This window comes from Pogona vitticeps, chromosome 2, assembly GCF_051106095.1.
Source record: "Pogona vitticeps strain Pit_001003342236 chromosome 2, PviZW2.1, whole genome shotgun sequence".
Lineage (NCBI taxonomy): Eukaryota > Metazoa > Chordata > Lepidosauria > Squamata > Agamidae > Pogona > Pogona vitticeps.
Window position 1 is genome coordinate 62,247,266 of NC_135784.1, and position 22,364 is coordinate 62,269,629.

The 22,364-nt window shown below is 42.7% G+C and overlaps 1 protein-coding gene across 4 annotated transcripts in view; it reads right to left on the minus strand.

The window, feature by feature from the left end:
* Positions 1 to 22,364, minus strand: part of CHCHD6 (coiled-coil-helix-coiled-coil-helix domain containing 6) — a 341,446-nt gene that overhangs the window by 209,322 nt on the left and 109,760 nt on the right. For 2 of the 4 annotated variants that reach the window (XM_072989551.2, XM_072989553.2), the window contains exon 5: positions 17,303 to 17,323. The exons of the other annotated variants lie outside the window; for them this stretch is intronic. In XM_072989551.2, the coding sequence (XP_072845652.2) occupies positions 17,303 to 17,323 (21 nt within the window). The remainder of the gene's footprint in view (positions 1 to 17,302; positions 17,324 to 22,364) is intronic. 4 annotated transcript variants of the gene reach the window in all.

Here is a 22,364-nt window from a genome sequence, read left to right on the forward strand (position 1 = left end):
CCGGAATATTCTAGAGCTCAACATGTGTTCACTAGGACCCCCCCCCCAGTACACGTGGTCCACTCATCCTGGTGATTACCTCAGTACCCAAAAAGCCCGCCACTGCCTGAAATAATAAGACAGACATGACGGACAGAGGAGAGGACAGGCGGGAAGTGTGGATTCACAGATGACCGCTCAAAGAATCAGAGTTACAAGTAAGTAACCTCTCTTTCTTCTTCGTGGTCTCTGCGAATGCACACTAGTGGGTGATTAACAAGCTTACCATACAGGTGGAAGGACCTCACGGCAAAACCAAAGACAAGACTGCACGACCGAAAGTCGCATCTGACTTGGCCCTTACCTCCAAATGATAATGGGATGCAAATATTGATGGAGTTGACCAAGTGACAGCCTTATAAATATCTGGAACAGGTACGCCTCGAAGAAAAGCCATGGAGGTGGCCATTGCCTGGTGGAGTGAGCCTTGACATTAGTAGGCAGAGGCTTTTGGGCAAGCTAATATGTGAGGCGTACAGTCCACACAATCCATCATGAGATAGTTTGGGGGGACACCTGTGCACCTCTATGTGGTGAATGAGGGGAAACAAATAGCCTTTTAGACTTACGAAAAGAGGTAGTTCTTTTGACATAAAAGGCGAGGGCCCTTCTCAAATCTAGGAGATGGAGGGATCGCTCAACACCTGTTGATGGCGATGGGAAGAAGGTAGGCAGGATAATAGGTTGGTGGACGTGGAAATCAGAAATGACCTTAGGAAGGAAAGAGATGTCTGGATACACTGTGACTTATCTGGATGAAACTGAAGGAATAGGGGGTCTACACGCAGGGCCGCCAGTTCCGACACCCTATGGGCAGATGTGATGGCTACGCGAAACAATACTTTAAAAGAGAGCAAACAATTGGAGGAAGTTGCAAGAGCTTCAAAGGGCGGCAGTGACAAGCGCCGGAGGACAGTGCGTAACAACCACTGTGGCGTTGGAGAGGGCCTGGATGGATGAAGATTAGCTACACCCCGTAGAAACCGCTTCAATGTGGGATGACTGAATAACAAGGCAGCATCTGAGACCTGTGATTGGTAAGCCACAATAGCCGACATTGATTGTAGATAATGATAGATGGCAGTCAAAAAGATAAGAAAGAAAGGCCAACACTGCTCAGAGGATAGTCAGAGTCGTCAAGAGATCATTCTGACAAGCAAACTTCTGGAAAGTGGGTGGGTCGAGAAGAGGGTCGAATAGGGATAGGTACCACGATTGTAACGAGCGCATCTTCAATCAGGCATGCTGAATAACGGATGTGGTATAGGCCACGAGGAAGAGGAGGCATTGTACCTGATGAGCAGTGACCAGCACATGAGGATGGAAGTGGCTAACAAGAGTACGTATCTTGATTGCATGTTCTCGAGGGAGAAAAGTCCTCGCGTGATGTGAGTCTAGAACCGTGCCTATGTAAGTGTCTCTTTGAGAGGGAGTTAGTAGTAGCTTGTTCATGTTGACCTTGAGGCCCAGATCTGCCAGTAAAGAAAGAATGACAGCAATGCCCTTCAGAGCTTGCACGCGTGATTGAGCCACGAGTAACCTGTTGTCAATGTACAGAAACAACAAAATTCCCAGGGTATGAAGGTGCACTGCTACGGGGGCCATGCATTTCATAAATACTCGCAGAATGGTGGAGAGGGCAAATGGTAGGGTGTTGAATTCATAGCTGGTCTGACCGAGAGAAGCAATGAAATTTGGGGTGGTCCTGTCAGATGGTGATATGATATGAAAATAGACATCACTCAGGTCGATGACAGAGAACCAGTCTCCCTCTTGTAGAAGGGGAAGAATGTCTTCTAGAGTCACCATGTGAAAGCGTCTTTGAATAATGAAGTAATTGAGGTCGCAGAGGTCAAGAATGGTACGTAGACTGTCGTTTCTTTTTGGAACGAGGAATCCCGGGTCAGAAGCACTCGGAATGATGAGTGAAATAGCCTCCTTTGAGAGGAGTGATTGAATCTCTAATTTGAAAGCGGTGGATGGTGAAGTTATGACAATCTGTGGTGCTGGTGGTACGGAAACGAATTCTATCACGTACCCAACGGATATTATTGACAGGACCCACAAATCTGTGGTTATGCGGGCCCAAGATGGAAAACGGGATGCGAGGCAGGTGGTGAAGGGAGGGGATAGAGTACGGATCCAAATGGTAGGGGAGTCAGAAGTTCTGCTTGCTCTTTTTCTCAGGGCGCAAGAAGGACTGGCGACTTTTACTGGTGGAAGGGATATGGACGACGCCACTGATACCTTTGAGGCCTGTAATACGGCTGAGTATTGTAGGAGCGTGCTGTTTTTCTCATCTTTTGTAGGTACTCCAGAATCTGTTTTCTCATCAAACAGACAAGCACCGTCAAAAAGTCCTCAATTCGCATCCTAGAGTCCTCTGAGATGCTCGCGGAAAGTAGCCAGGCATGTCTACAAAAGGCTACAGCTGAGGCCATATGTTTAGAAGCTGCCTCAATTACAGTGGTGCCTCACTTAACGACGTTAATCCGTTCCGGAAAAAAAGTCGCTAAGTGATTTAATCGTTAAGTGATTTTTAAAAGCCCATAGAAATGCATTAAAACGTGTTTAATGCGTTTCTATGGGCTTCAAAACTAACCTTAAGCGAAGATCCTCCATAGGGGTGGCCATTTTCCATGCCTCTTAAGTGAGGCAAAACAGCGGGGGTCCATTTTGAAACCGCCGATCAGATGCTTAAAAGCATTGCAAAAGCGGGAAAGAGCAACGTTCGCATCTGCTCTCCTTGTCCAGGGAGCCATTTCCCCTTCTCTCTCTTTTTTTTTTTTCTCTCCCGCCCGGCTGCCTGAGCCCGCCACTGCTTTCCTCCACCAAGTGTGTGTTTGCGCGCGCGCGCGCGCGCGCGTGCGTGTGAACACATTCCTCTTCCCCTCGCCCCAACGGAGCCCAAGGCCCGACGGCCGGGATTGGCCGCCCAGGGCCCCGAGCTCCGCCCGCTTGAGCCTGGCTTGGAAGAGAGCGAAAAGGAAGTGAAGGGAAAAAAAGACAAAAGACAGGGGAGGTGAGGAGAAAAAAAAGGAGAAAAGAGCGGGCACTCCCTGTGCTGCCTAATCTGGAGCAGCAGCAGCAGCAGAAGCCTGCTGGTCTAAGGAGGAGTCAGCCCCGTAGCCCTCTCTGCTCCCTGGGCGCAAGGCAAGGCAGGCGGGTGTGTGTGTGTGTGTGGTGGAAGGCAGCGCTTCTTTCCCCGCCGCAGAGCAAAACTGCCATTTGCAGGGCGGGGGATGGAGGCGGCTGTATGGGGGGTTTAGGGTGGAGAGTCTTTGACACACACACCCCGGCTTGGAGGGGCAGGAGGTGGACATGTGGGTGTCCTGATGGCCTAAGTGGCCGCAGAGGTGCTCCTTGCGAGGGGGGGGGAGGACAGACTCCAGGCTAGAAGGCGAAAGGGGGAAGCCGGCGGAGGAGAGAGCGGCCAGTGGTGGTGGTGGGGACTCCCAATGGAGGGTGGGCTTCCACGAGATCCCTTGGCCGGGATGAGAGGCTCCCCCTCAGCGCACCACTGCTCTGCTCTCCTCCGGGTGGATCCTCCCACCTCCTCCCGGACGTGCAAGGGTCGCTTTGCCATGATCGCAAAGCGATTTATCCCCATAGGGGCCATCGCTAACCGATCGCTCTGGCGATGGCCAAAACCTCATCGGTAAGCGATTTCATCGTTAAACGGAGCGATCAGTAAGCGAGGCACCACTGTATATGTGAGGCTGTGATGCGCTCTTGTCAATGCCATAGCCTCTTGGTGAAAGGCGAGATCCCGAGGTTTGTACTCTCCAGAGGCCAACTGTAGGGATGGAAGGGCCTTGTTCCAGAGAAATCTGTGATAGGCTCCCGGTCACAGCAGCACATAAGTGAAAGATGCGAGAGAGTAAATTCCATTTCTAATAATGCCTAATAATGTCTAACTTCCTATTTATTGTTTGGACTGGTGTTAGAACGATTACATTCACATTTTTGCACTGCATTGACAATAACTGAATAAGGAGGAGGATGTTTGGAGAGAATTCTGTGTTAGCACTGTGGGTCTTGTCGTCGTTTAGTCGTTTAGTCGTGTCCGACTCTTCATGACCCCATGGACCAGAGCACGCCAGGCCCTCCTGCCTTCCACTGCCTCCCAGAGTTGTGTCAATTTCATGTTGGTTGCTTCAATGACACTGTCCAACCATCTCATCTTCTGTCATCCCCTTCTCCTCTTGCCTTCACACTTTCCCAACATCAAGGCCTTTTCCAAGGAGGCTTCTCTTCTCATGAGATGGCCAAAGTACTGGAGCCTCAGCTTCAGGATCTGTCCTTCGAGTGAGCACTCAGGGTTGATTTCCTTTAGAATGGATAGGTTTGTTCTCCTTGCAGTCCAGGGGACTCTCAAGAGCCTCCTCCAGCACCACAATTCAAAAGCATCAATTCTTCGGCGGTCAGCTTTCTTTATGGTCCAGCTCTCACTTCCATACATCACTACAGGGAAAATCATAGCTTTGACTATGCGGACTTTTGTTGGCAAGGTGATGTCTCTGCTTTTTAAGATGCTGTCAAAGTTTATCATCGCTTTCCTACCAAGAAGCAGGCGTCTTAATTTCGGGGCTGTTGTCTCCATCTGCAGTGATCATGGAGCCCAAGAAAGTAAAATCTGTCACTGCCTCCATATCTTCCTCTTCTATTTGCCAGGAGGTGATGGGACCAGTGGCCATGATCTTAGTTTTTTTGATGTTGAGTTTCAGACCGTTTTTTGCACTCTCCTCTTTCACCCTCATTACAAGGTTCTTTAGTTCCACTTTCCGCCATCAGACTGGTATCATCTACATATCGGAGGTTGTTGATGTTTCTTCCGGAAATCTTAATTCCGGATTGGGATTCCTCCAGTCCAGCCTTCCACATGATGTATTCTACATGTAAGTTAAATAAGCCGGGGGACAATATACAGCCTTGTCATACTCCTTTCCCAATTTTGAACCAGTTGTTTCATACCCAGTTCTAACTGTTGCTTCCTATCCCACATATAGATTTCTCAGGAGACAGATAAGGTGGTCAGGCACTCCCATTTCTTTAAGGACTTGCCATAGATATTTGTGGTCCACACATTCAAAGGCTTTTGCATAGTCAATGAAGCAGAAGTAGATATTTTTCTGGAACTCTCTGGCTTTCTCCATAATCCAGCGCATGTTAGCAATTTGGTCTCGAGTGCCTCTGCCCCTTCAGAATCCAGCTTGTACTTCTGGGAGTTCTCGGTCCACATACTGCTGAAGCCTACCTTGTAGGATTTTGAGCATAACCTTGCTAGCGTGGGAAATGAGTGCAATTGTACGGTAGTTGGAGCATTCTTTGGCACTGCCCTTCTTTGGCATTGGGATGTAGACTGATCTTTTCCAATCCTCTGGCCACTGTTGAGTTTTCCAAACTTGCTGCCATATAGCACTTTAACAGCATCATCTTTCAAGATTTGAAATAGTTCCACTGGAATGCCATCACCTCCACTGGCCTTGTTGTTAGACAAGCTTTCTAAGGCCCACTTGACTTCACTCTCCAGGATGTCTGGTTCAAGGACAGCAACCACACTATCTGGGTTGTCCGGGATATCCAAATCTTTCTGGTATAACTCCTCTGTGTATTCTTGCCACCTCTTCTTGATGTCTTCTGCTTCTGTTAGGTCCCTTCCATTTTTGTCCTTTATCATGTCCATCTTTGCACAAAATGTTCCTCTAATATCTCCAATTTTCCTGAACAGATCTATGGTTTTTCCTTTTCTGTTATTTTCCTCTATTTCTCTGCATTATTCATTTAAGAAGACACTCTTGTCTCTCCTTGCTATATACCTGAGTAGTCCAGTGGTTTTTCCTACTCTCTTCAGTTTAAGCTTGAATTTTGCTATGAGAAGCTGATGATCAGAGCCACAATCAGCTCCAGGTCTTGTTTTTGCTGACTGTATAGAGCTTCTCCATCTTTGGCTGCAGAGAATATAATCAATTTGATTTCGATATTGCCCGTCTTGTGATTTCCATGTATAGAGTCGCCTCTTGTGTTGTTGGAAAAGAGCGTTTGTGATGACCAGCTTGTTCTCTTGACAAAACTCTATTAGCCTTTGCCCTGCTTCGTTTTGAACTCCAAGGCCAAACTTCCCTGTTGTTCCTTTTATCTCTTGACTCCCTACTTTAACATTCCAGTCCCCTAGAATGAGAAGAACATCTTTCTTTGATGTCAGTTCTAGAAGGTGTTGTAAATCTTCATAAAATTGTCCAGTTTCAGCCTCCTCAGCAATGGTGGTTGGTGCATAAACTTGGATTACTGTGATATTGAAAGGTCTGCCTTGGATTCGTATTGACATCATTCTATCATTTTTGAGATTATATACCATTACAGCTTTTCCCACTCTTTTGTTGACTATGAGGGCTACTCCATTCCTTCTATGGGCTTCTTGCCCACAATAGTAGACATGATAATCATCTGAGTTGAATTTACCCATTCCTGTCCATTTTAGTTCATTGACACCCAGGATGTCGATGTTTATTCTTTCCATCTCCTGTTTGACCAAATCCAGCTTACCAAGGTTCATAGATCTTACATTCCAGGTTCCTATGAAGTATTTTTCTTTGCAGTATTGGACTTTCCTTTCACTTCCAGGCACATCCACAGCTGAGCGTCCTTTTGGCTTTGGCCCAACCACTTCATTAGCTCTGGAGCTACTTGTACTTGTCCTCCACTCTTCCTCAGTAGCATGTTGGACGCCTTTCAACCTGAGGGGCCCATCTTTCAGCATTATATCTTTTAGCCTTTTGTTTCTGATCATGGGGCGTTGACAGAGTTGCGGTATTACCAGGATGCACCAGGTGGCACTAACCAAGAGAACTTCCCTGAGAGATGAAGATGCCAAGCAATAAAGCAGTGTTGATAGCAGAATAGTTGTATTATTTAAAGGATATATGCATACATGTAGAGCTTAGTCCTTGTTTCCAGTCCCGAAGTCATACACAGCAGTTTCCACAGAGTTCAATGCACAAATCAGAGTCAAAGTTCTTGTAAATTAGTTCAGCAGTCAAATACCATATGTTCAGTCCAGTAGCCAGAGTTCTTCTTCCAATATACAGCACAAAGACATGGCTTCTTCCAGGATACTCCAGCACAGCAACACAACGACAGCAATCCACGATGACACCAACCCACAGAGTGTGTGTGCTAGGTCTGCTAGCTTTATCCCAGAGTTAGCCAATCCTGCGATTGCTCTCTCAGCTGTTACAATTTACTCAGCTGTATAAATTCTTGCCTTGCTTCTTTCTACAGTACTGATTCTGATAAATACTTATCGCTATGTACAAAACTGTATTTAACAATTCCTCCAGGTTTAGCTTAAACCTGTCAGGCATTTTTGGCAAAGATACTGGAGTGGCATTGCCATTTCCTACTCCAGGTGGATTGCGTTTAGTCAGAACTCTCCACTATGACCTGTCCATCTTGGGTGGCCCTGCACAGCATAGCCCATAGCTTCTGTGAGTTACTCAAGTCCCTTTGCCATGACAAGGCAGAAATCCACGAAAGGGTGTGGGTCTTGTACAGATTCTCAACTCTGCAAAAGATCTGAGGCACTGAATATGGTTTGGCCCAAGACTGATTAATAAGTTTGAGCAGCAATGGAATGAACCCCATACGAAGTGGGGGTGTCTGATCCTCATCAATCTCCTCATATACCTTGTCAGATTCAGATTGGGTTGGTTGCTGGATCTCAAGGTCCACACTTTGGCAATACAGAGAACTAATTGAGAATAGGAGGAGAAATCCTCCGATGGTGATGGAGGGTTAGCATCAGCTACATCAGAATCGGGAGTCGGAAGATTGGGAGGTGATTCTTGTAAGGCCGTGGAATCAGAGGACTCCGAGTCCGAAGAATGCGCTGATAAAGGCGATGAACCCTGCTGATATGAAGAGGCTGACGTATCAGGAGGTGGTGCTTAGGATCCAGTCCTAGCGAATGCATGTTTGAGCTCTATAATATTCCAGAGACCTCTGCGCAAGAGCAGATTAAACCCATTAGTGTGTATTCACAGAGACCACAAAGAAGAACAATTGAACATTTTCCAGAAAGTACCATATTTTTCTGTTTCTAAGACACCCCCTCCATTTTTTGTAACCCAAAAATTAAGAAAACCTAGCTCTGAGGATTCAGCCTCTGGGCTCAGAATGGTCAGACATTACGAGTCCCTGTTGCATCTGAGCCTACAGGCTCCACCTCCAACGAGATGTGTTCCAATTGGTTTGTTCAGCATCAGCTGACATCAGTTCCATATGGCTCATGATTGGAAGAAGCTAAGTCTTCTGACTGTAGGAAGCTAAGACTCGTGACTTAAGGAAGCCTATTTGCAGAGGCAAGGTATGGGCCGTTTTGTTCTCTCCTCGGCATACTTCCATGTATAAGATGCCCCTCAATTTTTAGTGTAATGATTTTAGGAAAAAAATAGTGTCTTATACACAGAAAAATACAGTTGGTTCTGGGACAAATCCACTGTTTCACACCTTCAAACTCTAAACTTTTATTATGAAAAGACTGGTAAGATAAATGGTCTGAGATCTTTCAACTTGGGCTGATTTCATGTCTCTGATACCAAGTAAATTTTTCCTAACTGTTAGTATGGGAATGGAACCAATTACCTCCAGAGGTGGTGAGTGCTCCAACACTGGAGGCATTCAAAAGCAACGTAGATGACCACCTAGCAGATGTCCTTTGATTTATATTCCTGCATTGTGCAGGAAGTTGGACTCGATGGCCTTATAGGTCCCTTCGAATGCATTACTCTATGATAAACCTGCTGGATCAATACATGCAGCAAAATGAACATTACAAGTCCTGGGATGGTAGGGGATATGTAGTTTCACAAAGCAGAATGGAAATCTAAGGCTGAATAGCTTTCATGTTTTGGTTTGATTTTTTTAAATCAGTGCTTGCATAAAGTGCCAGATCTATACCCACTTAACTTCACATGAAATGAAATCATTGAGGACTCCCAAATAATTCAAAGGGAAAACCAACAGGTAGTGTCCCCCCAGCTAGGAAATCTTGCAGATGCCATATTCTTTTCAACCACACATGGCACAAGACTATTTACCTGCATAAGAACAGTGAGTTCATAATATACAGATTTACAAAATCCTGAAAGAAATAGACGACAGTGACCAGGGACCCAGAATGAATACCGACAGTCATGATGAGACACATGGAACTCTCACAACATGTAGGTTGTGACAGATGTAACTCATCAAGGGCACAAGATCCCTCCCCCGCCCAGAACTGACCGTGATTAAGCAACTAGAACAGCAGTGTTTCCTATGGGCTAAAACATATCATTTTATCACCAGCTGCCATAGTAAGGAAGAAAAAAAAATGAGAAAATGCTTGTTGCCAATAGTTTTCTTCCCATTTTTTTGGTGGGAAAACACCTGTATCAGGAGGAGTTCTGAAAACGCAAAAAGAAAGAACGGCTACAGGTACATATCATCTTCCCACAAGCATGGAACTCATCCAGCCTCAGTGCATGGGCTCCACTTAATGCCACCCAGAATGTATCATAATCAAATAAAGCATCAAGTACAGGTATAACTTTACGATATGCAATCTTTCTCGCCTATCATATATGTAACAGGGTTTTCAAAAAGTCTATTACAATTAGGCCAGCATACCTTTACTACTATAAAACATTTTTAATCCCATCACAACAACTTCCAGAGTGGGATAATTAAAAAATATGCCTTTACATGACAAAGGCGGGAAGGAGCATACAGGGGAAGGAGCATACTGTTTTCCAGATGTGGACTACAGCTCCCATCGTTTTTAACATGAGCCATGCTCATTAGGACTGATGGAAACTTCAATCCAATAATGCCTGGTAGGCCACATATTCCCTATCCCTGGTGCAGAAAACAAAGAAATCAGCAACTTGATAGTTCCGATTTTCACCACTGAGCTACATTATTTTTCTTTCTTCCACCTACTGTGTGAGGGAGAGGTACATCACATATCTTGCCTGATGTGAGAAAAAACAGCTATGAAAGATGAATATCCCTGAGTTCAAAGCATCATAACAACACCTTTTCCTCAAGATTTAATGAAGCAACAAGAGACTATCATCACATGTAAAGTTTCCATTCCAGAATGATGAAGACCTAAAAAACAAAACCTGAAACAGAGGGAGTATTATAACACAGTGGTGCTGACACTCCTCTCGATCAGTCGTCTCCCTTACTCCATAGTATGGTTAATATTAGGAACTTGGGGGGGGGGGAGCAGAGGAAAAGTTTTACTCATAGATATGTTTTCAATAACTTGCTCATTTTAAAGTGATTCTTAAGGGAAAGCTAAAGCAGGAAGGAAAATTAACTGCAAAATATTTTCCTCCGTTAAAAAGATGTTTTCGTTGTCTACTTTACCTCCAGCTGTTATTACTGGGAGCTAAAATATGTGTTTTTGTTGCTGTTTTTGTAGACGTTGTGATGCTTGGAGTAGGTATGATACACTGAGAGGGTGTCATTTGAAATCTTCACCATACAAAACATTACAAAGGTGGGTTAAGCAATCAGGGATACTTGGTACAAACACAGGATATTCAGTAAGCTTTCCCTCCGTCCTGCCACTTATTCTCCTGAAAAGAGAACCCTGTGAAAGTCCCAGAATGAACTAGCTGCTGTGGAAACTACTGTTTCAGAAAGGATGGACACCACAGGTAGCCAAAAAGGTTCCAGAAATAGTTTTCATGAAAAGTGGCCTTGCCAGCAGAAGGAAAGGGGAAAATTTGGAACAGAAATATTGGATCATACTTCTAATTACAAAGTCTGGGTTTTATTTCATGTTCATGCTGAACGGGAACATGAATACTAGTTATTTGGGATGCCACATCTACAGTTTACATCAACTACCAGCCTTCCGGTCTTAACAGATTCTTCCATATATCCATGGGAATGTCAACCATGCTGATCTTACAAAAGACACTCTCTGGCTACCCTCTGACTAGGTGCTATTTTTGTTTCATTGGAGCAATGTCAAAGGAGAGGCTTCAAAGAAGAGGAATAGTGGTAGCAGCAAAGCAAAGAAGGAGGTGATGGCAGGAGCATCTTGAAGAAGAATTAAGTGCAGAGAAGCATCCAGGAAGTGCCATCTCCAACCTTCAGAGAGAGCAGAAAAGGAGGAAGCAAGAGGTAGCAACATCTGCCAGAAACAGTGATGGATCACCTAGATCTCCCCCTCTTACGTATCAAACCATGGACATTTATTGGAAGCATGTGTGGCACTGGTAAAACTACTCCTTAAATATATCATATACCTTGTAAACTCTGTTAGGTCACCATGAATCAGATACAACTTGACAGACACAATACACAACAAAGGTATCCCCTCATTATGGATTTTGATTTTCAAGAATGTTCCCAAAGAAGAGGAACTAGGCAAAGTGCATTGCAAAACTGCTACTCCACACTAGTCACAAGAGCAGCTGTTTTAGGGGATTGTGGGCAGCATCTGACATTCAGTCTCAAACTATACCAGCAAGACATGGTAGGTCAATGTACCTGGAACAAACTACTTAGCTGTGAAGTAGATTTCCTGGGGAAATACGTGGGGTTATTTACATCCCAAGTTGAGGGATCCCTGTAAGACTGATGGAGGCAGAGTCCCTAAGCAGTTGCCTAGCTCAGACTCAAGATAACAAGATGACCCTGATTCCATCCAGAAGCATTCCTAGCAGGATGCCATGGGCGGGCATCAGTTGGCAGGCAAGTTAACCAATGACTGGATCCATACCCTATGTGCTACAAAATTCTACATAAACAGTAACCAATATGGATGTATGGCCTTCTCAACACAAGGTGCCCTAGGTTTGTTTCCCCCCCCCCCCTTATCAACCTATCATTTGTAGTGCAAGGTTGCACAGGTTTGGTGGGTCTAGTGGTTGATTTTCTGTCCCACGATCATCTAAGGACTAAATATGTCAAAAATGAGAAGAACCCAAAAAGCCTAGTTGTGTTTTTTTTTGGGGGGGGGGTTGAGGGACAGCGTACAAAATAGTGCAGGAGACCCTGTGGCCTACTAGGAAAGTGAACTGCAGCTCTTGGCGGCTTTCTACAACAACAATAGGAATTTTTTTGTTTAACTTAGGAAATACTTTGATTACTTATTTACTTGCTCATGCGCTTATTCAGTGCTTACTCATGTCCGTACTTGCTTGCTTGCTTGCTTGCTTGCTCGCTCACTAACTTAGGTGCATGAGCCCAAGTGGCCAAGGTCTGCAAGAGCGACTTAGGAGACTACATCCAGCCCCAGGGCCACACTTTACCTACCCCTGTTCTATGGACACTAATAAGGAGAGGAACAAATTAATGAGAACAACGTTTAAGGTCCAACTAGTTACAATTTAAAGCAAGACTAAGGGGTCCCAGAAGATTTTCAATTTACAGTAAGGAACTGCAAGAAATAAATATGAGAAATAAATGCAGGAAGTAGAGCATGAAAACAATTGTGCAATACTTTCTAAACTTCACAAGGCTCTATTTTATTTCTGGTGGTTCCATGCCACTCAGAATCTTCCTGTTTGAAACTCTGAATGCATTTAAGCAGTTAATATTGCCATCTGAACCATTTTATACTGCCCTTGTCTTTCGGACCAGCACATCAATCGCTCTTGTGGTTAATGTAAAAATAAAGGGAACACAGTTATGTAACACAAACTGTGACAATTATTTAAGTAACAATAGATATTAATGCACACTCTTGAATTCCACTGTCGATAGAGGAGTCTTTATCTGGAAAGCACTCTGTTCATCTTTTTTCTTCTCTCACATCCACAAACATCAGCCCATCTAAAGTGCTTTTGAAGTACAATCATCTCCACAGACACTAGTAACTATCAAGATGCTGGTGATCCGAGACCTAATGCTTTTAAACAACCACAAAATTAAAAGATAGCCATTTGCAATTACATTAAAGTGTTCACCAGTCAGGGCTGGGGGAGAGGGGTTAACTCCTCATGAAAACAGAGTATTAGCAAAGAGTTATTTTTCCTAGATAAAAAGAGAAAGGAAAAATATACAGTAAACATCAGATGTATTTGAAAAGACTAAAAGTGAACTCCTGTATTGTACAAGCTCTGTTAGATATACCAGTAATCTGATTTTAAAGGGGCTCCAGAGAGAGAATTTGTTTCTATTCTCAAATTTTATTTTGGGACCGGGACTACTCCTCCTGATGGTGAAAGTGGGCTTTCTATCTCCTCAAGAGTAGGGGTGAGATATCCAACCTGCAGTTCATCTGTGGACTGGGGTGTTGGTGGCAATGGTATGGGCAACACCTTGGAGACCGCACATGTGAACATGGAGGGGTGACGATTTAAGGAGAAGAGCAAGGAGGGAGAAGAGGACTGTTGGGCGGACGCTGTTGACTGGGAGACATTTGAAGCCAGGAGGTGATGACTCTGCCCAAGCACTCGATAGTCAGTTGGGAAATGATCCATTGCTGACACCATGGCCCTAGGCAATGGGAGCAGTTCTTCATGCTGCAGAGGAAGCAGCTCATGTATGCTGAGATGAGGAAAGGTGGCGCAAGGCAAAGCAAAGGGCGCAAGGGCAGCAGAGGAAACAGAAGGGGCAAACAACCCCACAACAAGGACCCAGAGGCCAGCATACCAAATGCCAGCCAGCCAGTTCTCCTTGTATTCCACCTCCCTTCACAGCTCGTTACTCCCATGATCTCAGCCATATTGAAATAAACTTTGGCCTTCCCTGTAAGGAAGATTACTGCACATGCGCAGCAGCTGTCACCAAAGGTGATGATAGAGGGCTAACTGGGGAAGGTGCCCAACCTACATTACTCCAGAGATAGTTAAGTGCATGCACCCAGCACTCCTGCTGAGGTGACCCATGTTTCATCCATCTGAGGGTCATGCTGGAGCTAGTAGAGGAGGTGGGACTCTACTCCTTCCAGGAAAGAACTGTTGTGGACTATTCCATTGACCCAAACTATTTGAGAGTGCAACTAATTCCCTGATGCCCATAGAAATACTTAAGTTTCATTGTTGAGCCACATTGGCTCAGTTACCGTTGTGCTGCTCTAATAAAAGAGCCTGGTTCTGCAAATACTCTCTACATCATAATGTGAGATGGAGGGCGCTCACATTTATAATAAATAATGGGTGCAATTTACAGACCAATTAAATAATTTGTCTTCTTCCAACAAAGTCCCCAAAACTAACGTCACATTTTTAAACATGTAGAAGGAGAGGAATGGCTTCTACTTCCTGTGTAACCTCCAAAGTAAGAAGTCATACATCCGCTTTCAGAAGAAAGAACAAATCTTAGATTAGTATGCAGAGTAGAAAGGAAACTATTCATGTCTGAGATTTACACACAGTAAAAATCAACCATGCTTCCTCATTGCACACATATATAGATATATAGAGAAAAAAGAAAACAAAAAAATTCCTAAGTGCTCTGCAAATCACTGCTGAACAACATGCTTCAGTTCTATTGCAGATGACAGGAGGGAACGCCTTGCAGAAAAACAAACATTTCTAGCAGGCAAAAGACAGTCTCTTTTTAGTTCAACCTTATTGCTGCAGAAAGATGGGGCTAGAAAACTGGTAGCAGAAGCCCAGCTGGGGCCATCATTATCGTACTACACTCCCATCTCTTGATTGCCCCGATTCTGATGGCTTTGGTTTGGCTTCTGCTTTTTGGCTCTCTTGAGACTTTGGCCAGGTCAGAAAGGCAAGAACATCCTGAATGAACACACATACACTTACACACACATGAAACAGTTTGTGTGTGTGCATGCATGCACGTGTGTACCTGTGTGCATGTCTAGAAATAAGCATCCATAAGGACCAATGTGACTTTTATCTTCTACTTGCTTTGTTTATGATAGAAGAAAGAGGGATCATTGCAAAATCTGTGTAAGAAATTGGGCTTTCTGTGACAATCTGCTTCCTTTTTGTTTGGCGAGCTCTTAAGTCTCCCTGTACAGTGGTGCCTCGCTTAACGGGCGCCTGGTTTAACGACGAATCCGCATAGCGATTAAGTTTTTGCAATCGCTTTTGCGATCGCATTGCAATGATTTAGATAGGAAAAATTGCTCTGTGATGATCGGTAAGCTGTTTCGCTTACCTATTTTCGCTTAGCGATGTTTTCCTAACAGCTGATCGGCGGTTCCAAAATGGCCGGCGGGTTAAAAAAAAGGCCACCCGCTGTGTTTTCGCACCGATTCCTCGCATACCGGGCAGCGAAAATGGTGGCCATATGGAGGATTTTCACATAACGATGAGTTTTTTGCCCATAAGAACGCATTAAACGGGTTTTAATGCATTCCTATGGGCTTTTTTATTTCACATAGTGACGAATCCACATAGCGACGATTTTTCCGGAACAGATTATCATCGCTATGCAGGGCACCACTGTATATGATACATAGGTCTGATCCTGCACACCCCTTTCTCACTGGACAAAAGAGAAGAGAGCAGCTGCAAAGTTGCAGGTGGGGAACAAAGATAAGTCTTTTCCTCTCTTCTTCACAGTTATTGGGAATAAGGCCTACTGAATTATGTGTGATTACCTTATGAGTAAACACATGAAATCATATTTCAAAGCAAACTTGCATTAGCTAAATACAGTGCAAGAAGGAGAAGGTGGGAGGAAGGGACTGTAATAAACAACACACCTTTTTTAATTAAAAAGCTAAGAACATCACAAGGATATTAAAGAATGCATATACATCCATGGGCCGGGTAGCTGGGACTTGTCAGCCCTGGAAGGCAGCCCATCTAGGAGAAGGAAAACTCTGACTTCAAACCTCCACTGACTTGTGGCTATATCCACTCATGGAAAAGGCTTCAGGAGTAAACCTTGAGGCAAAATCTGGAGCCGAAGTCCCGGAAGCAGTTTGTGTCGTTCTGTCAACTCCTGTGATGTTGCTGAAACCAGTTGTATTGGCTCTTGCCTTTCCATTGGTCTATTTCAGTGACGTGGAGAGGGGGGATTTGCTGGCTGGGTAACAGCCTATCCTCCATATTATTTTACCCAGGCTTCGTGCCCTGGAGAGGTCACTCCAGTTTCACGTACAATGTCAAAATACTAGACGCTGTTCCAAGTCCTCCATACAGAGCACGTTACCATAGTCTCTCAAGACTGAAGGATGCCTATGACATCCATGGGAAATAATGAATCGCAAAGTAATGATGTAGCTATGGACATTTGAAACAATGTATTTATATTAAGGATGGTACAGGACACCTTTTAATTCTCTCAATCAACTTTTCTCCAAATCTTACATTAGTAGAAATGTTGCCCAGCAGCCAACTCTGAGTACCTTGTACTAGTACCTCAAGGTTAGCTATTAAGATTAGCTATTGGTCCAGCCTACATTCAGTTTGTCAATATCTGCTGGGGTACCAAGCTTCATTCTGTAATCATGACAGCTAAACATTTAGTATATTCTTCAGCAAAGAGATTTTGGTCTTAAAAAAATACATACCATGGATTCTTGGTACAGAAGTCAGAAATAATGCAGAGAATTACAAATAAGGATTATTTTCTGTTAGTTAGCTTTCTGCCAATCAGAAGTATTTAATAGGGTTCTTACTTATCTCAAACTTTTTATCCATTATAAGTCAGAGGGAGGGAGGGGGGAGGGAGAAAGAGACAGACAGACAGAGAAAGAAAGAAAGAGAGAGAAAGAAAGAGAGAACGAGAGAGAGAGAGAAAGAAAGAAAGAAAGAACAAAAGAACGAACGAACGAACGAACGAACGAACGAACGAACGAACGAACGAACGAACGAACGAACGAAAGAAAGAAAGAAAGAAAGAAAGAAAGAAAGAAAGAAAGAAAGAAAGAAAGAAAGAAAGAAAGAAAGAAAGAAAGAAAGAAAGAAAGATGTTATTGCACCCAGAAGGGGAACCAAATAAATTGCAGGCATATTGTTCCACAGAGAACTTTATTCATTTTATTCATCCAGTTATCTGAGGATTGATCACTCGACACATCCTCTCAACTTTTACTTCAGACATGCTGTAATAAAATATAGAGAACACTCTTTTACACAGCAAAGAATATGCTATTTTCTAACTTAACACCTCCTAAAATGTAAAAACCGATAAAACTGTTTCTGCATCTATGATGTGCAATAGCAACTGCATCTGAATAGAAGCATCCTGGATAAAGTGGGTAACTGCATTTAATAAAACAAACAACATCAAAGAATGGGGGGGGGATACACATGCAGTCAGAAGAGGAACTTACCAAGGCATCCAAATCTGTAGGCTTGACAACAGAGAGAGAGAAAAGAAGGAAGTCAGAGAATTATGAAGACCACCTATTTCTACACAATATAGCTCTCAAAGCTATGAATCAGACAAGGGGGGGAATGCCCTTTTCTTTAAAAATGACAAGCATTTTCAACAATGAGGCTAAGTTACCTGTTCACTACTTGTCCTGTAAAGCAAAGACCACAAAAATTGTCTTAAACTGCATTAAAAAACACACAAAGAGTGGATGTTGCATAGCGTTCTCAATGGTGAATATTCGAACAAAAGCTGTTGTGTAACTGTTAAGAGTTCAGGAGTTCTGCAAGATGCTACGGAAAACAGTATCAACAACAGCATAAGAAATACAAAGTTATACCACATATGACAAAAAGAAAAAGGTCAGAAGGCATGATATCTCCAAAGAAGAGTCAGTTTTCCCTGTCAAAATATTCGCATTATATTATAAAAACAGTCTGTGCTTGTAATGATCAAATAAAATTCAGCTTCCACAACTTCTTGGTCAATCAACCTGCCCCAACTAGCCTTATGAGCTGGGAAGGTTATTTAAATACACTCTGGTGTGATTTGAATCTATCAATTCTTGTCCTTGATTTTACTAAGTAGCTATTTCTCCACAACTTCACTATATTGGTCAACTGCTAAATTAACTGTTCCTTACTTTCTTCCACAAAACAACTTTTTAAAAGGCCAGTTCACATTCCCAAACTCATCATGAGATGATTCAACTGCACAGATGCACAAAGATGAGTGAAAACTGGGTGTTCACACAATAAATAACGTTGAACTTTTTCTATAACCTGGAATTATGGAAAGGGCAGTTGATTTCTCATGGTTCACACCAACCTTCCTCTAACTGGTCAGTCATGTAACTGAGAAAAAAATACAAGGGGAGACATTGGAAATGTGAAGTGTTTCAAGATAAATTACCCTTGACAACAAAACAGCCTAGCTTCAGACTGAAGTGTTTATGAGGAAGCTAGAGTGCTCGTTCATTGTCAAGGGCCAATGAGTCTCCCATACTTCTACGGGCTACTCTCCCTTGGCAGCCCATTCTTTTTGTAGTAACTTCTTTTAAGGCACGGCCTTTATTGTTGTGGTTATTTATCTGAGGAGGACTGGTGAGGTGGGACAAATGTGCTTGTTGGTCATAGTTCAGGGCTGGAGATGACAGAAAGGCACAAAATAGCTCCCTGTTTATAGGAGCTGCTATCATTCTAAACGGCATAGAGATGTAATTAAATATGGGGAAAGGGACAAATTCTGTGACACTGGTTGCATGTTGCCTATCAAGCCTCCTGCCACACATCCCAGAACCACCATGGATGGAACTTAAATGCCCACAGCTCAAGGTGAGACAATTTCCTCCTTCCCAGAGAAAAAAAGGGACAAGAACACCACCATACCACCAATACAACCACAAACAATATAAAATGAATATAGGCAACCATACACCAAGTGGAAGGTGCAGTGCACTTGATTGTTTGACAAGTCAGTAACAGAGCTTCCTTCCAGATGCAGAGGAGAACATCACTTTACTGACCAGAAATCCAAGAAGTGGTACTTCCCCTGTATCACCTAGAAAGTATGTTACAATAATAGACCTTACCAAATGGTTACACTACAGTAATTTACTACTTGATAAGTATCATTTGGCATGATTTACACCACCTATTCAGCCATCTAAACAATTATTTTGTGCACAAACTAATTCTTTCTTTAATTCAGAAAACAGAAATGTTGGTCTACTTAAAAAACAAACAACCTGAGAATGAAGTCTCTCTTAATTATTCATGAAATGAAGCAATTTATGGTTCTTCTCTTTCTACAGTTGTAACATAGATACTAAAGCCTTATTTTCTAAGACAATAGTTCACACCTTCCATAGCGAATAAAATTAGAGACTAATAAAAATGGAGGAACCTTATTAAAGAGATTAGTTGAAAATAATACAATCTAGCTGTGAAAACAGCCGAAGGATACTGAAAACAACCAAAGGACACTGATTAAGGGACTTCATAAGGAGATGGACACTACAAACAAAAAACAAAACAGAAGTTTCATTACTATTGATCATTTAGCAGACAGACAACGTCCAAATTGTATTAATTAATATTGATTGATAACACATTCAGAGTACTAGCTGTTGATTTTCAGACTTTAAAATGTTTGGCCAAGAATGAAATGTCATTATCCATTTTATTATTTGGCCAGATAGGTATGGATTTAAACTGTGCTGCTACTTAACCCATATAATAAGTTATGGTCAAACACTTATGTATCTCTATGCTAAAGCAAACAGTACAAAATAATACCTTGGGAGTGCATTACCACAAACTCTATAGTGGAGGAATAATCCTTTTTAGTTAACTATATCATTCTGGATCAAAAAGGTGTACAATTAAAACCTTCACTCTAATTTTCTCAACAGGTTGTCATTTCCAAATAATTTTAAATCACAAGGTTGCAGAGAACTCCACAGAAAAGCTCATCCTGACAGTGGATCCACTATTGAACCCAACTGGGCAAGAGATACGCTCCTTTGGCAGCCTCCTCTCAGAATTAACTATACGGAAGTAAGAAACAAAGCCAACCTCTTAATGTCTTGTCCTGGTATATTGTATAATGGAGAAACAAATTTATTCAGTACTTTCGGGCATTCAATATAATTTGTCTCCAAGAAACCTGGAAAAAAATTATTTAAGCCTACAGGGATTTAGGACATGGGGACATTCTGCCCAGAAAAGTTCCTCTTTGGGTTGTGGTAGTGGAGGTTTGGCTATCTCAATCTCCTCTACCCTACAGATAGAGGGAAGAGAAATAGCTGACTTAAACTCTAATTATTGGCAAATTTTGACTATCTAAGGTTGCAAACCAGCCACTTTGAATTGTGTTAATGTTTATCTTCCAACTAAGACCTACTGGCTTTTCAATAGAGGTTTGGGCTAATCTAGAAGATTTGATACTCTATTTAGTGTGTATTCTATCTTCTTCTAGTTTGTGGTGATTTCAATGCTAGAATCATCAACAATAATTTACATAGGCAAGCTGACAGTGAAGCCATCTCAACATTCAGGAACAGGGGAAGATCCAAAAGTAATAAAAAGCTGAGATCTTTGTAGCGAACAGCCCTGCCCTCACCTGTCCGTCACAGCAGAACAGTGGAGTAGGAGCCAATGAGAGGACGGAAGGTGGAGCCAAAGAGGGAGGGGCTGGATATAAAGGCTGGTGTATGGAGTGTGAGGAGAGATTCTGATAGTGAGAGAAAGTGTGAAACTTAAAAGTGTACTAAGAGTGAGTTAAAGATCTGTAATGGAATGCTGAATGGAACAGAGAGCTAATAGAGTTTTAAAGTTAAAGTAGAATTGATTTAAATATAAGTGATTAGCAACCTATAATTTACCTATTGAATAGTAACCAGATGTTAACTTCCCTGATCTAATAAATGACTTAAGTTTTAAAAGCACACCTGTCTCCATGATTAAATGGTATTAAGGCTGTAATACCTGGTGGCGGCAAAGAAAGAAGGGTGAGAACCTTGTGAAGACCTGAGGGGATAGGGGTTTCAGAGTAGATCGCCACAATTGTGATCCTTAAGGAATGAGTATAACACCATCCAAGAATTATCCAATGCCAACCTATACACCAACTTCCAGTGTCTTCACTGTTTCTGTGCAAAGTTTCAGTTTATTCACTGTCATTCACATTGTTCTGGGACCCTGCTGATCAGAATTCTAATCACCATACCAGAAACAAATGATAAAGAGAATCAGAACTGGTTGTTAGCCTGCTGCCGATACTAAACATCAAATTCCCAGGTAATTTCCCATTAAGTTTTACAAAGATTTTAAACAGCATGAAGAACAAAATGGGACTAGTGGTATTCTATAGGTCAAGGAGTGGCAAAATGTATACCCAGTGGCTATAGCTTCCCAGCACTCTCACCCCCCACCAATACAGTTTAAATACCTTTGGGTGAAAATTGCACAGAAATTCATCTTGTGTCCTCTAGGAAGAGTGGGGAAGGGTCAATTTTGTTATGCTTTTGGGTGCCTCGTATCTACACACAGACACATTCACCTACTAGAAGGTATAAAGCAACTTTTTCAGTTAACTAAAACTTCATATTTGTAAAGCTGAACCACTTTTTAGTTTAAAAAGCACATTATAGTGACCTTTACAAAATACAAAGAAACGAGGAAATTTGCAAATCAAGCTATTGGATCACAACCTTCCTTCTTGAACTTGCAGCCCTTGGGTGCTAACAAAGCTGAAAAATGGCTGTGGAGAGCATAACCCCTTTAATATGCCAGTGACCTGAGAGCACAACAGATATCTAACAACTTTTGATTCCTGACTCTGAACAGAGCACAGATGACGAATAAAACTGAGCTAGACCCAGGGAACTTGCGACCAGGGGTAGTGAACAGGAGTTTCCAAGGGAGTTAAATAGGGGAGATTCTTAACAAAAATTTTTGGTTCTTTGGGATATATATTTGTAGATGCTCCCAGCTTCAGTCAAAGTAACAAAATAAAAGGGACAGGCATTCATAAATGATCAGTTGAAAGCAAAAAGTTAACAGGAATTATGGAAGGTAAAGACAATTCAGCTGTAGTAACCTGGAAAGTTTGTGCTATGTTTGTCTTTGTTCCTGAGTGTAACACAGTATACACATGTAACAAGTGCAACTACAAAAAAAAAAAAGCAAAGCGTGCTGCTAATACACCATCCCATAGTGCTTCAAGCACTCTCTGGGCAGTTTACAAGTTTGTGCTATGTTTGTCTTTGTTCCTGAGTGTAACACAGTATACACATGTAACAAGTGCAACTAAAAAAAAAAAAGCAAAGCATGCTGCTAATACACCATCCCATAGTGCTTCAAGCACTCTCTGGGCAGTTTACAAGTTAATTGTGCAGGCTACACATTAATTCCACCACCCCACCCCACCCCCAAAGCAAGCTGGGTACTCATTTTACCGACCTCGGAAGGATAGAAGGCTGAGTCAACCTTGAGCCGGCTACCTGGGATTGAATCCCA